At 45.9% G+C, this 17,660-nt stretch overlaps 1 protein-coding gene across 4 annotated transcripts in view; it reads left to right on the top strand.

Moving 5' to 3' along the window:
- Positions 1 to 2,682: 2,682 nt before the first annotated feature.
- The window catches only part of CPEB2 (cytoplasmic polyadenylation element binding protein 2), a 100,646-nt gene continuing 85,668 nt past the window's right edge, over positions 2,683 to 17,660 (top strand). For all 4 annotated transcript variants that reach the window (XM_088482996.1, XM_088482994.1, XM_088482995.1 and 1 more), the window contains exon 1: positions 2,683 to 4,091. In XM_088482996.1, the coding sequence (XP_088339122.1) occupies positions 3,039 to 4,091 (1,053 nt within the window). In that variant the 5' untranslated portion in view covers positions 2,683 to 3,038. The remainder of the gene's footprint in view (positions 4,092 to 17,660) is intronic.

Raw genomic sequence — 17,660 nt, 5'->3', positions numbered from 1 at the left:
GATTGGAATACATATGTCACTTTGTAACACTGTAGCTGTGTTATGTGACATGCACACATCCAGTGCTTGCAGAGTGGAATACATGTCACTGTGTAACACTATAGCTGTGTTATGTGACATGCACACATCCAGTGCTTGCAGAGAGGAATACATCTGTCAGTGTGTAACACTGCAGCTATGTTCTGTGACATGCACATATCCAGTGCTTGCAGAGAGGAATACATATGTCACTGTGTAACACTGCAGCTATGTTCTGTGACATGCACACATCCAGCGCTTGCAGAGAGGAATATATCTGTCAGTATGTAACACTGCAGCTATGTTCTGTGACATGTACACATCCAGTGCTCGCAGAGTGGAATACATGTCACTGTGTAACACTGCAGCTATGTTCTGTGGCATGCACACATCCACTGCTTGCACAGTGGAATATATATGTCACTGTGTAACACTCCAGCTATGTTCTGTGACATGCACACATCCAGTGCTTGCAGAGAGGAATACATTCGTCAGTGTGTAACACTGTAGCTATGTTCTGTGACATGCACACATCCACTGCTTGCACAGTGGAATACATATGTCACTGTGTAACACTGTAGCTGTGTAATGTGACAGGCACACATCCAGTGCTCGCAGAGTGGAATACATATGTTACTGTGTAACACTGAAGCTATGTTCTGTGACAAGCACACATCCAGTGCTTGCAGAGAGGAATACATCTGTCAGTGTGTAACACTGTAGCTATGTTCTGTGACATGCACACATCCACTGCTTGCAGAGAGGAATACATGTCACTGTGTAACACTGCAGCTATGTTCTGTGACATGCACACATCCAGTGCTTGCAGGGAGGAATACATCTGTCAGTGTGTAACACTGTAGCTATGGGCCTGATTCAGAGCCGAACGCTCTGACCAGAGCGCTCGCTATGAATCAGTGCCCTCCTCCATGAAAATGGAGCGGCCTCCTGGCCGCTCGCATAGCTGTGGGTGACCACCCACAGCATATGCGAGCGTCCATGATGATGGTCGCGATGGTCTTGACCATCGCGACCATCGGGCTAGCGACGGAGACCCTGCGGTAGGGTCTCACTGCCGCAAGCCCTGGAGTGATTTTGGCTCTGTCAGAGCCAAAATCACTCCCACTGACATCACTAGTGATGTCAGTGGGGCCGGCTTCAGACGGTAGGCGTCCCCATGGGAACTCCTCCGTCTGGCAGGCACGCCCCCGGCATGTCCACCAAAGGGGGCATGCTGTCAATCAACATCGACAGCACGCCCCCTTTGGTGCGAGACCTGGAGCGATGGAGAGCCCGTCGCTCGCCGGGTCTCGCGCATGCGCACGACGGAGCTCCCTCCGTCGTGCGCATGCGCAGTGGGGGAACATCGACCCGCTTGCGAGCGTCCTGCGCTCGCGAGCGGGTCTGAATGACCCCCAATGTTCTGTGACATGCAGACATCCACTGCTTGCAGAGAGGAATACATATGTCACTGTGTAACACTGCAGCTATGCTCTGTGACATGCACACATCCAGTGCTCTCAGAGAGGAATACATCTCTCAGTGTGTAACACTGTAGCTGTGTTCTGTGACATGCACACATCCAGTGCTCGCAGAGTGGAATACATAGGTCACTGTGTAACACTGTAGCTGTGTTCTGTGACATGCACACATCCAGTGCTCTCAGAGAGGAATACATCTCTCACTGTGTAACACTGCAGCTATTTTCTGTGACATGCACACATCCAGTGCTCGCAGAGTGGAATACATATGTCACTGTGTAACACTGTAGCTGTGTTCTGTGACATGCACACATCCAGTGCTCTCAGAGAGGAATACATCTCTCACTGTGTAACACTGCAGCTATGTTCTGTGACATGCACACATCCAGTGCTTGCAGAGAGGAATATATCTCTCAGTGTGTAACACTGTAGCTATGTTCTGTGACATGCACACATCCAGTGCTCGCAGAGTGGAATACATGTCAATGTGTAACACTGCAGCTATGTTCTGTGACATGCACACATCCAGTGTAGTCAGACACAGAGCACATGACATATGCAAAACACAACATGGATGAATATAGGTCACTGATCCTGTGCTGCAAGTCCAGGGAATGTACCACCTGTTTCTGTGGATTCTGCAGATCATTCTGCACTAGACATCCGGGGTCTTTTGCATAAGGAAAGCGTAAAAATGCAAATAAAAGCTCTGTGCCAGGGAGCCCAGGAGAGATAAGCCCACCATTGTCTGTGGTGATGACTCATCACCATCATTACATATCATAGGCACTAAGCTAGGCACACACATTGCTGTGCATGCACCCACCCACCAGCTCTTTGTGTCCACACCACAGCCCCCACTGCAGATGCCACCTCGATATGGCATTGGCAACACCCTTCACCCTGTCTCTGCATTTTCCTATAATGTAAATAAAATCTAACCCCTACCACCCACCTCCCTGTGCCAGCCTATATCTGCCTAAGCAGCACCTATGAAGGGTTAAGCGACACCACCATTACTTTACATGTCATGTCCAGGTTGGATGCCCCACTCCAAGCTGCCAGTGGGGGTGAGGACGGAGGGTGGTGGATGGGTCATGAATATTAATCAGCATACACTGTGACGTCGCAGCGACGTGGCTTCCGGGGTATTTAATGTGGTACTGCAGTCACAGAGCCGGCATAAGGAGGAGAGGAGGGGGGTGAGAGAGGACAGAGGGCAACAAGGACCCTACAAGGACTGAGGCACCCTCAGAGCAGCTGCACAAGTCCCTCCACTCACCCCACACAGAGGACAGTAACACCACAAGTGCCACAGACCCTCCTCACAGCTCAGTGGCTTTATGTGTATGGTTACTTTGTAACACTTTGTACAGAGAGCTAGAAAGCGAGAATCCTCCTCCTTGTAACCATATAGCAGAGAGCCAGCAGCAGCCTCCAGCCTGTACATAGTATATATATATACATATAATATATCCTCTATTGCATAGTAATATATAATCGCCCAGCAGCAGAGTTCTGATCCCCCGTAGGGTGTCAATGGGGGACTACGGGTTCGGGCTGCTGCAAACGGCGGGTAGCGGAGCCGGCAGCGGGGGAGGCAGCGGCTTGTTCGGAGGGGGGGCAGCGTTTAGGGCCAGCAGCAACCAGTTCCCCTCGTCCGCGGGCAGCCCCCTCTTCCTGCCTGGCTATCCGCAGGTGGTGCAGGACGAGCTGCTGCTGGGCATGAGCTGCGCCCCTGGGAAGCACGGCAAGAACGGAGGAGGGGGCCACCACCAGGTCTCCCCTCTGCTGCTGCTGCCGCCCGGTCACAAGAGGAAGGACTTCAGCAGCCCCCAGGAGAGTGCAGCGTTCAGGGAGGAGCTGAAGAAGCCGCCGGGGGAGGTTAGTCACAGCAGCCAGGGATCGCCCAGAGCGGAGGATCTGGGTGTGGAGGGTCCGGACAAGCTGCTGCCAGCCTCCCCGTCCTCGTCCTCCTCCTCCTCCTCCTCCTGCAGTGCTGGCTCGGCCGCGTTGGAGGTGGCTACAGCTGCTGCCAGGGAGGCTCATGCCCAGGTCTCCCCTCCTCCTTCTCTGGGTCACCAGCTGCCAGTCAGGACCAAGATGCAGATGGAGGCACAGGGTGGGCACCTGCTGAGCGGGGGTAGCCCCTTCCCCGGGTCCCCGGAGCTGCCCAGCAGCAGCCAGAGCTCCGGAGCACCCGGCTCTTCTCCTTCGCTGCCCGGCTTTGGCACCCCCTGGTCCGTGCAGACATCTTCCCCTCCACCACCTCCCCACCAGCAGCAGCAGCCGGCTGCGCCCCACCCTGCCGGCCCCAACCTCAACGCCCTGCAGAGCCCGGAGCCTGACAGCTTCTACCCCGGCATCCCCTCCTCCATCAACCCGGCCTTCTTCCACAGCTACTCCCCGGTCTCTGCCAACCCGTGCCCTGGCATGAACGTCCCCGGATTCAGCAGCCCTTTCTCGGCTCAGATCAGTATCACCCAACAGCAGCAGCAGAGCCGGAGGTCCCCGGTCAGCCCCCAGCTGAACCCCCAGCACCACCAGGCTGCAGCCTTCCTCCAGCAGAGGAACAACTATAACCACCATCAGGTAATGCAGATCCTACTGCCCTTATGCCCAGCTGGCACATGCCATTAACCCTGTGGTGCCCAGTAGAACAACCCATTGTGTCGCTTGTCTTCTGCATGGTAATTGGGTCTTGTCAGCCTCTGCATCCTGGTGGTGCCTCTTACATAGGGTCATATTGCCAAATGTTATGCTTGTTTCTCAGGTCTTATAAGATAGAAGTGAATTTATTAAGGTACTTCTTTAAATCTCTTTATGCATTGTGACGTGTGTGTGTGTATATACATCTCTCTATAATCAGAATCTCAATGTCACCTGCTATCACATCCACTGTGTGCCTATCAATTACCAGTGTCTTATCTGGACAATAGACTCCAGTGTGTTCCAGCAGCAGGAAAAAAAACAATTTTCAGGGATCTTATCACACCATTGGAAATGATGGTGTTAGGATGGCTGTTATGTGAAATCTGTTTCTTATCTTAAAAAAAAAAAAAAAAAAAAGTGTCAGACTTGGGCATTTGAGGGTACTGGATGCTATTGTATTTCCTAATTTAGCCTATTCATTTTGGCCACGTTTAAGCAGAATGGGATTTGGAACTCCTATAAGGTGGATGAAAGCAGCAGCTTTGATGTTGAGTGATGCTAGGCCTTAATTACAATGCAGTAGGCTGCAATAGATTAAAATGACTGTTATTGAGTGTAGGAGAATTCCGCCCCGTCATACATTATTGTGGTAATAAATGGCATCTTTGATGGCCTTTCTTTGTAAGGGAAGCAAGGCGATTTAAGCACAAGATGGCGTAACAATGGTTCTGTACAAAACTGGATTTCCTGCAGTGCATTTGTATGCTCTTGTGTTCAATTTGCTTCATTAAAAATACATTCTCCAGTTTGTGGGCTTTTAATGCCGCATGAAGCTTTCATTCTAATGCATGTACCACATTTTTCTCTACCCACCACAGGCATTGCTGATCTTTGGCCTTTGCTACAGCCATTTTGTGTCTGCTCGGCGTGTGTAACCTCTGTCGCAGGACTACAGGAGCAATATGTAGCTTCTATTTTGTTTATGTGCGGTTTCTAGTAAATAGAATGCTTGTTTAGCTTGTACAGGATGTGGCGTTGGCCACCGTTTTTTTTTTTTTTTTTTTTTGCATAATGAATTCAAAATAGCATATGTGTTTGAATTGTGATTTTTGCGTCATAATGATTTCAAGTACACATATTTGCTATATATAGCTTCCTGCAGTGGAATCATCAAGAATTGACTTTCAGGAATAGTATAATAAAGTAGTGTTTTTTTTTTTTGTTGAATGCTCAAAATGTTTAGGTCTCTATAATTGCTAATGGGTAGGTTCCGCGAGCTTCTATAACCATATAGTTCTTATGTCATCATGCTACACCTTGTATCTCTGCTAAGTAGCTCAAACAGATCTCTTCACCACCTTGTCTTAATGCTCCAGATCTTATTGTTCATGTCCAATTTAGGACTGTCATATCATATATAATTCTGTACAGCCCCTCAGTGGCCGCGATGCTGCACCCTCTTCCATACTATGTGACAAATGACACTAAAGTAACAAAATAAAAAGCATAAAGAAACACTTTTGCGTGGTTGTCTCCTCTACCATCTCCGTACCTTTTGTGACATTTATAGTGACACATTTTTAATATACTGTGCCAAATTATATTGCAAACCCAGCCCTTTGTCTGTCTGAAGTTCCTTTTTAATTGTATTATCCTATATGCTATAAGGCACTGTATATAATTTTGCACTAAATGTACTTTTTATTTATTTTTTTAGTCCATTTATTAATAGATATGTTCAGCTAGAACATGCTATTGATATGAGGGGCTTTTTCAGTACATTGCAGTGCAGACTTTGAAGTCCTCTCCATCAGCAGATGGATGAAATGGCATTCAGAGTCCGACACGGTACAAGGGAGCATTAAGCCCTTAACACCCAATTGTTTTCTGTTTTTGCCATGTTTTGCTGAGGTGTATCTTACATGGTGGAAATCTACGTCATGATCTGCTGATGTACTTGCAGAATAATAATCACTTCTGTGTGTGTGTGGGAGATATGGTATCTTTTTCCAGCATGTTGGGAAATAAATATTAAATTACCCTACTGTCAAGGGATAGAAGGATATTTTTAAAGCCACACTAACCCATTTTTTAAGCTTTCGCCCTATGGCCTTCTAAAATTGTCTTCTAAAGCAATTATATAAAAAATATCAATATTCTTTGACTGTTCTCTCGATAAACAGCACAACACACAACCATTGTTCTTATAGTGTTTCCATATAAGACCTTCTCTTATGTGTGCACTAAAAATTACCACCTCCCCTTGGCTCTATATGCACCACTAGCCTTCCATACTGCAGGTAGACGTGCTTTACTTCCTTATCAGGCTTCTGTTTTGCAGGGAGGGTGATGGGGGATAGAGAGGGAGGTTGGAGGAGCAGTAGGGGACCATTATGGACCACTCATGGGTGCCTGCTGTGACCTCACTAACTTAGTGTCTCACAGAAATGTCTTTACCCAAAGGCAGAGCATGAAATCGGTCAGCATTTTTACATTCGCTTTTTTGTGCGCCATCTTAATAAATAAAGAAAATATGGAAATTGGAGTCTTAAGACTCAACCAAAACACATGCAATCACTATGTATTTGTGATGCACAGGCCCAAAATGGACTCCGTTGGTTACAGTATTATCAGCACACTGTCCTTACAACTTGAAACATTAGGGTCTTTGGATATCTCTCCCTTAATGTTACATTCACAACTGCGACTTAATAAGATGTAAGTCCCAACAGATCAGCTATCGGTTTGACTTACTATTGGAGTTGGTAGAACATCCTTTATTATTATCTAATAAAAAAATATGGGATGCATGCAAACAAAAATGAAGGGGACTATTTGTGAAGATTGGTTGATAGTTGTTTTTTTTTGTTGTTTTTTTTATTGGTGGTTACCATAGCGATTGCATGGCTATGGCTAGCGCCAGCGATACTCGTCAATAACCACTGCCGGCTGTAGCCTTTGTTAAATAGGAAAAAAAATTACATCTGGTCGTTTTTTTGCCAGAGAAAGGGCTTTTTTCCTCTTAATAAATATAGCTCTACAAACGTACATTATATTGTACTTTTTGAAATGTCACTGGAAGTTTACATCAGTGCTGTCAGTACTTGGTAAATGGTCGATAAGCAAGGAAATATCAATCTGTGTTTTCTTCAGAAAAACCGATCATTTTATTTAATTCTGCTGTCTGTCCTGTTATCTGAAATCTAGATTTGAGTCACTTTGCTTTTAGTATACATGGTTATTTTTCGGATATCTTTTATGTTTAATTCAGGTATATGTCGCGTGTCTGAATATTTGGTGCATCTATACCTTTCCTACAATTTCACACAGTAGTCAAAAGTCAGGACTAAGAGGGTCATTAATGGGTTGAAATCAGTTTTAACTGCTTATCTATCTAAGAATAGAAATAGATAAAGGTTCATGACAGCTGTGGTCTTAAAAGGTTCTTAAATGAATGTCTCTTGCTGTATGGTGAATTGGCCATAGAGATGTTCTGCATGGAGTTTCTTTCCCAATTGCTCAATTATGCGGATGACGAACCGGCCTGTACAATGCTCCTACACATACATCATAAAACACATGCCATTTTTTCCCATCCTCTTGTTCATGTAGTGCATTGGCGAATGCTGACTATAGACCTAGGAAGGATCACAGCGCCTTCTTTGGATGTTTCAGTTGGTGTAAAGCTCTTATTCTGTGCATTATGCATGGTGCTTGTCATATGATGTGCTGATAGTTATGTTTTTATCCTCTAGCACTTGAGTCATCCTTATACAGAGACTACAGTGCAAAGAACAATCTTCTGCCCTTTTGTGTCTGTACAGCAGGTGATTTCAGAGTTAATGAACTTTGAATGTAGCAGTGTCTTAGCATTGCTTTTCCATTCTGCATGAGTAAATCCTGGTATGTTTTTTTTTTTTTCCCTTTAATGAATAGAAACCTACAATTATTGCCATCTTTATATGTAGCTAAGCACATTGTGGAATTTACTGATTTATCAATGTTAACATTAGCTATATATGTCCTGAATATATCCAGTTTGAACAGATTAGCTATACATACACACAGCCATTGTTTTTTTTTCTTTTTTATAAAGGGTTGATAAAATAACATACAGCATTACAATATAAAATGTAGCAATCCCACACAGGGCGCTATCCAATTAACCCCTGAATATTGGGGGTCATTCAGACCCACTCGCGAGCGGCAGTACGCTCGCAAGTGGGTTGATGGTCCCCACTGCACATGCGCATGACGGAGGGAGCTCCGTCGTACGCATGCGCGAGACCTGGCGAGCGAAGGACTTTCCATCGCTCCAGGTCTCGCACCAAAGGGCGCGTGCTGTCGATGTTGATTGACAGCATGGCCCCTTTGGTGGGCGTTCTGGGGGCGTGCCTGCCAGACGGAGGCGTTCCTATGGGAACGCCTACCGTCTGAAGCCGGCCCCACTGACATCACTAGTGATGTCAGTGGGAGTGATTTTGGCTCTGATAGAGCCAAAATCACTCCTGGCCTTGCGGTTGAAAAACCCGACCACAGGGTTTCACTCGCAAGTCTGATGGTCGCGATGGTCAAGACCATTGCGACCATCTTGTTGGATGCTCGTACAGCGTCCAGGAGGACGCTCCATTTTAATGGAGGTGGGCCCTGATTCAGAGCGAGCGCTCTGGTCAGAGCGTCCGGCTCTGAATCAGGGCCATTGTTCGAGCGCTAATGGATTTTATTTATCTTATTACCAGTTATTTATTTAGCGCACACATTTTCCGCATCGCTTTACAGAGAATATTTGTCTATTCATATCAGTCCCTGACCCAGTGGAGCTTGCAATCTATGGACCTGATTCAGACCCGCTCGCTAGATGCGCACGCTCGCACCCAGCGTATGCAAATTCGGCACACAGCCAGCAAGGCAGGCGATCGCAAGGCATAAGCACGCCCACTATGTCTTGGCGTGTGATCGCTTTGTGTATGTAGACGCCCACCAGCCTGTCGAAGGCGCCCACTTGGCGCACGTCCTCGCCAGGAAGTGTATGCAGCCATCGGCGCATCGGGTACCATCTGATGCAATCGCAGCGCTTGAGGTAGACCATACCCTACCGCAAGCACTGTGATCACTTCAGTGTGAAATACAACCAGGTGACGTGTACTATGACACTGCCTGCTAATTGTGCACGCCTTTGAAACGGCGTTAAAATGCTCAGGCATGCCTGCGTTCGCACCTCCACTCCCCCGTTTATATTGTCCAGCCCCTGTCACTAATGGCTTCTACTGTCACTCACTCTGCTGGGCTGTCTATGTGCAGCGAGCGAACGCTTGCCAATTTCTCGCACTGGTTCGCGCACATGCACTGTAGTGCTTGCGCAGAATGCGACAATCTGCCAGCTACGAGTGAACGAGCGAGCGGGTCTGAATCGGGTCCAACGTTCCCTATCGCATACACACTAGGGTTAATTTTTGTTGGGAGCCAATTAACCTACCAGTATATTTTTGGAGTGTGGGAGGAAACCAGAGAACCCGGAGGAAACCCATGCAAGCACAGGGAGAATATACAAACTCCACACAGTTAGGGCCATGGTGGGAATCAAACCCACAACCTCAGTGCTGTGAGGCAGTAATGTTAACCATTACACCATCTGTGCTGCCCAAATGGGATCCCCCAGGGCTATCCAATTAGCCCCGAAGTCTGCCTCATGCCGGCACTTATCGATGTTTTTTTTTCGGGACCTGAGGTGTCCCGAATAATCCACGATAAGTGCTGTTTTTTTTACAGCCTCAATTCCGTAAACATGTCCGTGAGCTTATCACAGATCCTGTGTGTTTTCAGGTGAAATATCCTGTTATTTCATCCAAAATAATAGGATAGGGGAGAAAAAAAATCGTTGAAAATGGGGATAATTGGAGCAAAATCACTGTTTTTCGCAGATCGCGGCTAATTGGATACCCCATAGTTTTGTTTTTCTAAATAGCAAGTTAAGGGCTTTATGTAGAACATGAACTGGCTATCGGAAAATATCACTACATATCACATCATATCGATACAATATTTAATACTGTTTTGTAGCTGTTCAGAAAGCCTTATCTGTCTGGCGGCATCCTCCGATAAATGCCCCCCTCTGCGATCTCGTCATGTAGTGCGAAGAATGACATATCGGGAGTCCGATAAGCCTTCATTACACGGAGCGTGCGCTGGCAGTGTCTTGTGCTCCAGCATCTGCCCATGTCACAGGTCTAACGTTGGACTCATGGGGTTGCACCGACAGAGCAGGAGCATTGAGCTTCACGCCTCCTCTCTGCCCAGCGAGGTACACTTCACTTCATTTTACCATCTCCAGATGGCAAAATGAAATTGAGAAGCGAAACGGAAACAAGAAGTTTCCGTCGTTCTATGAATTGCTCTCCCCAAACTTGTTATTTTTTTTTTATTTTAGCATGAATCTGATCTCTCTGGAGAGAAAACGGGTATGTCTGCCAGTCAGCCTGCTACACAGACACAGGCTCTCAGCTTATCATGTGATGGCAGAGAGGAATGAAGGATCGTGTGGTCAGTGCAGATAGAGATCAGAGGGGTGTTTCAAAGCATCTCTTCTAACAATATTATATACCATGTGAATGTGGTTGCCATGGTAGTCCATAGCACCCTGTTGAATTATAAATTGTTAGTAGCAGCCTGTAATGGCAAACCAAGAAGAAATTGTAAATACAGAGGTTCTCATTATAGCCCGCCACAGGAATATATGTAAAAAAAAAAAAACACACACAACTTTGTTTCAGCTATAATATTATTTTCAGTCTATACCAGTTTAAAATCATTAATCATTCATTTTAATCTTTATTCACTTGAAACTTATTCTTTGCAAAACTGATACTGTGTCATCCTAATTATGTATCATGTATGGGAATAGGTAACCATCTTCAAAACTGGAAGGTCTCTTTTGTTTTGGTTTGTAGGCGTATGTAACATTGGCGTACCTTTTTTAATTGGATAGTACTGTGTATAATTATGCAGAAATGTCGGGAGTATATTTGCTTTGAAAGTAAAACATATAATTAGGAAACCTTAATTGCTTTCACATTGAACCCACATTTAATAAAGCTGCTTGCGTGGACTTTTAATGGCCTTATCTATTACCCTTTAAACAAGGCCTCACTTTGCTGTAATATAATTTCTTTATTGGGTTTCACTTTTTATCTTCTGGCTACGCTACTTAATGTATACCTACCTAAATACAGTAGCGGGTGTGGCAGCCATTTTGTGGAGAATACCAATATTGGTCTGTCCACTATTAATGCCTCAGTGCTCTCACTGGTTGTGAAGGTATAAGTTACGTTATCTATATTGGTTCATATCACAAATTGACTTGGCTCCAGGAGCAGTACAATTCAGTGGTATAATTTTTTCGTGCATTAGATATTCTCCTTTTAAAAATGGCTGCTGTCACTAGACCTAGTTTCAGGTTTATTTTATATATCCATTTGGCTGTGGTAAATCTCTACAGCTAGCAAAAAATTATCCTGGTGCGACTGTGTGAAGAAAAAAAACAACTGATGATCCTTTAATCCTCCACATTAATTATAGTTACTGTTGCAAACTAATTGCCCTCCCCCGTCTATGTCAGACATTTGTACGTAGCATTCGCTTGGGCCAAGTTTCAAATATTTCTCCTGCAGAGCCAGAGGGTTTTAGTTTTCGCTAAGTCTTATTCTTTGGCAGCCCACACAAGTTTGATAATGGGCTGTTATCAATGGGTGACGTTGAGCAGTGCAGCCGCAGAATTTTATTTTAGGATAAGTACCAGTTTTGTAGTCTCTGGGGTGTGACGTGCTGACATGAATTCAGTCCTTCTATACTGAAAAATGAGATTTACCTTACTTGTCTGTATGATGTTGCTGTGGATTTATTAGAGATTTAGGTCTGTAAAAATCTGAGTATAATGTTTCACTTAAGCTGGAGCAGAAAAAGTATGTATTATGCCAGTGCGGGAATTGAAGTGCTTGAAAGCCATGTATTGTTTCATCTACAGGTTAACTGGAGCCCCCATACCCTGCATACTTTTTCTCTTTAACAGGGGTGCAACATCTTCTAGTTTTGTCCAAGAGCCACATTGTGAGGTTGTACTTATTTGAGGGGAGATGTGTCAAATGAGAATAGCGGGAAGTCCTCTGAAAACTGCACTTTTCTGATGATTTTAGCATCCGTTAACTATCCCTCATTTGTATGTACAGGGATTCACAGCAGGTATCTGCTGTGGTTCCTATATTTTCGTTCGGCAGGTGCAATCCCTACAGGTTTTATGGGGACTGCAATATGTTTGAATGTTTTTATGCCATCATTTGATGGTGATTGAAAGCTTTTTAGGAAAGATTTCCTTTCTAAATTGGTGACCTCTTGCATACACGTAGCCCGATGGCTTTGAATGCACATTACCCAAGTCGGGAGTATATACTTTGTAGGGACAGTTTGATCTCGGAGGAACTGTCCTGGCTATGTCTTATTAGTACATACGGGAGGTCTGCTTGGCGGTGCAGTTGTGAATGGCCCGGGAAGATACTCTGAAATGATGCTATTTATTTCTGCGGCCGTTGATGCATCTCACCCTAGAAGAGACCGCTGTAAATCCTGCTTAAACGAGGAAAAGAGGGACCTCTTTGTAGTTATTGCCCTCCCCAGTTATACCATGCTTCTCATGGGAACAGAAATGAGTACACCGCCACAAAGTGGCAGAGCGCCAACAGAGGGGGCTTGGGCGCCCCATGTAGATGGTATACTGAATAGAGCAAGCCATTCCCTTCTGTCACATCCTATCAATAATATTCCCCCACAGCAACAGTTTCCATGGCAACTACTCCCCCCATAGCAACACTGACCTTAGCAACACCAAATATATTCTATAAAATGATAGGCAGAAGCTCATTGGCTGCTATAGACACCTTCTCCAATTGTCAATGTCTTCACTCTTTACACTGCTTGTTATAATCTCCCCCATAGTTTGGTACAGTGCTTAAGTAGTAGTTAAAATTGCCATACGTACTGTGCTGTTCAGCGGACTGTTTAACCAATAAATGCTAGACATTTTTTGCCCATTTTACAGTCAAATATACCTTTACCTAGATATCCGCTAATGTACTTCCTACATGTCTGTATTTGAAGGAATTTTGGTGTAAAATTTGGATACAATGTGCATTTGACATAAATTTGTGGAGCTGGAGCTGTGTATCGTCGGAGGTCATTAGGCTTGGATGTCCAGGCTGACTCTCATTTATGGATATGGGAGTAAGAGTTCACCTACCAGCAACAGTCACAAATCATTGCTAGAGCCTTCCTAGTACATTGACGGGAGGCACTGTAATGAATATTGTATTCTCTCCCAAAATAGATCTCTGGGCAGGTCCACTTTAATGCTCAGAAGTGCACTAACCATAACTAGGGAGACTCCCAATCTAGAAAGTACAGCTGTGGCTTTATGTTCTAGCTGACGGTCTGCATGCTGGTCACAACCTGATCTTTGTGCATTGGAGCTCAGTGGGTCTATGTAGCACTTGGCAGTATTGGTATCAAGTGTTAATCTATGATGCCTACTTTCTCTTGATATCATGACTTTTGTGGGTCTAATGGTGCATACACACTGTCAGATCAGACAGCGATAAAGATATTGTTGTCTGATCGTCCTGCATGTGCTGGATGATCATTATTGAACATCCAGCACAGCACCAACCCCTAAACGACCCGCGATCAACGATCGTGGGTCCCTATAGTAACCTGGTCGATATCGACCAGGTTGGACTGCATGCACGGGCGATGGTAGTTATCGACCATCCCTGCCCGCGCATCGTCCATCGTTTGGGGGATGGAAGGGGCTAAAAAATGGTCGATATAAACTATAACGATATCGTTTGATCATTTATATCATCCTGCTAAATCCGACCGTGTGTATGCACCATTCATGCCGGTTTTCACCGGGCGTTTTTTTCCAGTGGATATTTTCCTTCCACACACCAGTTTAGTGCCCCACGTGTGATGCTTTTGCAGTGTGTTTTTTTTTTTTTTTCCTCAAATCATTAACATTGAAACCGCGGACGGCAGCCGTCCATTTCAGTGGATATTTCCGGCTGTAACCCAGCGACCGTGCCTGAAAGGACCTATTTATTTACATACTAAAAATAGTACGCTGCAAAAAAAGCCTTTTTTTTTTGCCGGAAGATGTAAAATAGCCCTTACTGGAACAATGTGACTCCTTAGCAAAGACCTTACACACATATAAACGTGTTATTTTATATATGGTATGTGTATACTGCATAGTTGTTTTGAACGGGATGCATGCGGGATGCCGCCGGGCAACCGCAAGAATGCCGACATCCCGAAGGTAAGTATCGGGCGTTAGGGGGAGGGTTAGGTACTGGGGGGGGGTTAGGGTTAGGCACGGGGCGGAATGGGTAAGGGTAAAGGTTAGTGAGACCTTATATCCTTATGGGTGTTGGGATGCCACTGTCGGTAATCTGACCAGCGGCATCCTGACTGCCGGGATCTCGTACCCAACCCGTGAACATGTCATTTGCACGGTTAGTTGCTAGCTGTTTTTCCTCTCTTCCCCCACTTTACCGTCTTTCTCCCTCTACTCTCCCCCCTCCTGTTCCCAATATTCGTCCCCCTTTTCTCCTGTTTTCCCCTATTTCTCCAAACTAACCCGAATCTTCCCCCTATTTCTCCCCTCTAAACTGTTTCTGGGCTTTTCTTGTCTCATTATTGATTTCCTTCTCTTTCCCCTCATTCTTATCTATCCCCCTTCTTCCACCCTGTTTCCCTTTCTCGCTGCTGCTACTGGGAGTAGTGAGCAAGAGCACCCTCACTAGCTGTTGTGGCCTGTGCCACTGCCCCCACCTTCCTCTGTGCCCCCTACCCTTTCTATATCTAACCCACTTTTCCATTCTTTGTGGTGGAGATTTATAACATACTGAAGACAAAGTACCAACCAGTTAACTTCTAACCATCAGGTTACAGGTTGTGCTAGGAAAATGCCAGCAGCTGACATGTTGGTAATTAGGGCCTCATTTAAGAAAGTATCTTATTACCAGCTGCATTTTTCGTTTGTTGCCGTGATACTAACGAATATGCCAGTTATATTCAGCATTACTTACCCCTCCAGTGAAGTCTGTCGAGGTCCAGCGACAATACCCCCTCCTCAGCGCCGTCCTCAGCTCTGCTGCTGCCTATCGCTGCCAACCTGACACTTTCACCCCACGGGGACCCGGTAGTGCCTGGAAGTCGCCACTGAAGCCAGAAAGACTGCTGCCGGGTCCCCATTGCAGTTATTGTGGTCGCCATCTACAGATGGCATAAGGGATACAACAGTGATAAACAGTGGTAATCTTGGATTACCGCTGCTTGTTAAATATTGAAAGGAAGATGTAACACCTTTAGCGAGTGCTAAAGGGGTTATGTCTCGTTGATAAATAGGGCCTTTTATATCTCTCCACTTTATCCCTTCAAGGGTGGGATGTACTAAGCATCGCATTTAGCGAGGCGGTACATCCCCCCTGACATCAGGTACGTACCATGGTTCATTACCGCGGTATGTACCAAGAAGTCCCTCTGGCATCCTTCACATTCGCAGAAGGCCGCGGGCGCTCATGGGAGGGATCCGATCGGATCCCTTCCAAGGGGCAGCGTCCCGATAAGAAGCCTATAGGCTTCTATTGGGTAACCCATCGGGGCGAACCACCGGAATTCATCGCATTCCAGGTGCTTAGTACATTCGGGGAATACGGTATAACCCCTGAAAACTGCATTTTCGGGGGTTTTACTGCATTTATTTATCTGTAGTATATACCGCCCTAAGTCTTGATGTGTCTTCCTGGGGAGATGTAACAAGCCTTCAATAGAGATAAAGTGGAGACGTTTTCCATAGCAACCAGCTACTTCTGATTTTGTAGACTGCTAGATAAATAGCCATAAACTAATTGGTTGCTATGGGCAATTTCTACACTTTGGCCCATATTCAATTAGCCGCGAAAAGATGGAATCCGTGAAAAAGTATCGCCGATTGTGACTTTTCGCCAGGCGGAAACTTGTCTCCGTATTCAATTGCAAACACTTTTCGCGTACGCAAAAACGCAATGCAATGTAATAGGCGAAAAAGATTTGCCTCTGAATAGGTGGAGAAAAAGTGCAAAATCGCTATTTTGGGGTGCAAAGGTGGGGAAGCCACTCAGCACCCTTGGGACAGCCCCCCAAAGGATAAAGGGGGTCATTCAGACCCGCTCGCGAGCGGCAGGACGCTCGCAAGCGGGTCGATGTTCCCCACTGCGCATGCGCACGACGGAGGGAGCTCCGTCGTGCGCATGCGCGAGACCCGGCGAGCGGCGGGCTCACCATCGCTCCGGGTCTCGCCTTTGGTGGGCGTGCCGGGGGTGTGCCTGCCAGACGGAGGCGTTCCCATGGGAACGCCTACCGTCTCAAGCCGGCCCCACTGACATCACTAGTGATGTCAGTGGGAGTGATTTTGGCTCTGATAGAGCCAAAATCACTCCAGGGCTTGCGGCAGCGAGACCCTACCGCAGGGTCTCCGTTGCAAGCCCGATGGTCAAGACCATCGCGACCATCATCATGGACGCTCGCTATAGCTATTCAGCTCTGAATCAGGCCCAAAGTCCACTTGTAGATATACAAACGAGAGCACGATTACGACATTGCAATCGTGCTCTCGTTTGTATATCTAGTGATGTGCCTAGACTGAACGTTCACTCGTTCAGTCCCGGCACATTCCTCATCCCCGCACATGCTGAACCTGACGAGATCGTCAGGTTGACCAGCATGTACGGACGATGTCGGAAGCGACCAGCTGGCACGCGCATCGCTGGTCGCTTCCGACCAAAACATGCCCGATGCATGTGTGATTTGCAAGCGATTGCACGATAACAACGTCGTTATCGTGCAATCGCTTGGCTAAATCGCTAAGTGGATACCGCCCTTAACTGTGTCAAAAAATCCCTAAAAAAATTGAGGAACACCCCAAAAAAAGCACTTTAAAAATGGTGGCGAAAAAGTACAAAGCGGGGGTACAAACTTAAAAACTAGCGAAATAGACTTTTAGGGGGTCTGTAAGTAAGGGGTGAGGTGTTTTATTGATTGCAGGTGTTTGAAGGTGCGTTTTTTATGTTTCTTATAACTTCACTTTAGCGACTTTTAAATATGCTTACACCCATTTTCAGGTACCCCAAATTTGACAGGACTACTTATTTTCTCCAAAAAAAAACTGCTTTATGCCATTCTTCACCACTTGTGCAAAGACGCTAAATAGTGGCAATTGTGCAAACAGTTTCATTAGGGCTAATCGGGCACTACATCATTGATCCCCAATGTTTCTGCATCTTTTTGGGGGGTTCAGGATGATCTCCCCGATTCAGACACCACTTTTCGCTTGTTCTGACTTCGCGTGTTTCTGTTTTCGCGTCTTTTGGAATTGAATAGGGCGAAACGCGGGTATGCGCATACTTTTCTGCGACTAAAATAAGC

The sequence above is a fragment of the Taudactylus pleione genome, unplaced genomic scaffold (assembly GCF_031769625.1).
Source record: "Taudactylus pleione unplaced genomic scaffold, aTauple2 ptg000302l, whole genome shotgun sequence".
In the NCBI taxonomy this organism is placed as follows: Eukaryota; Metazoa; Chordata; class Amphibia; order Anura; family Myobatrachidae; genus Taudactylus; species Taudactylus pleione.
This window is presented reverse-complemented; position numbering and strand designations above follow the sequence as displayed.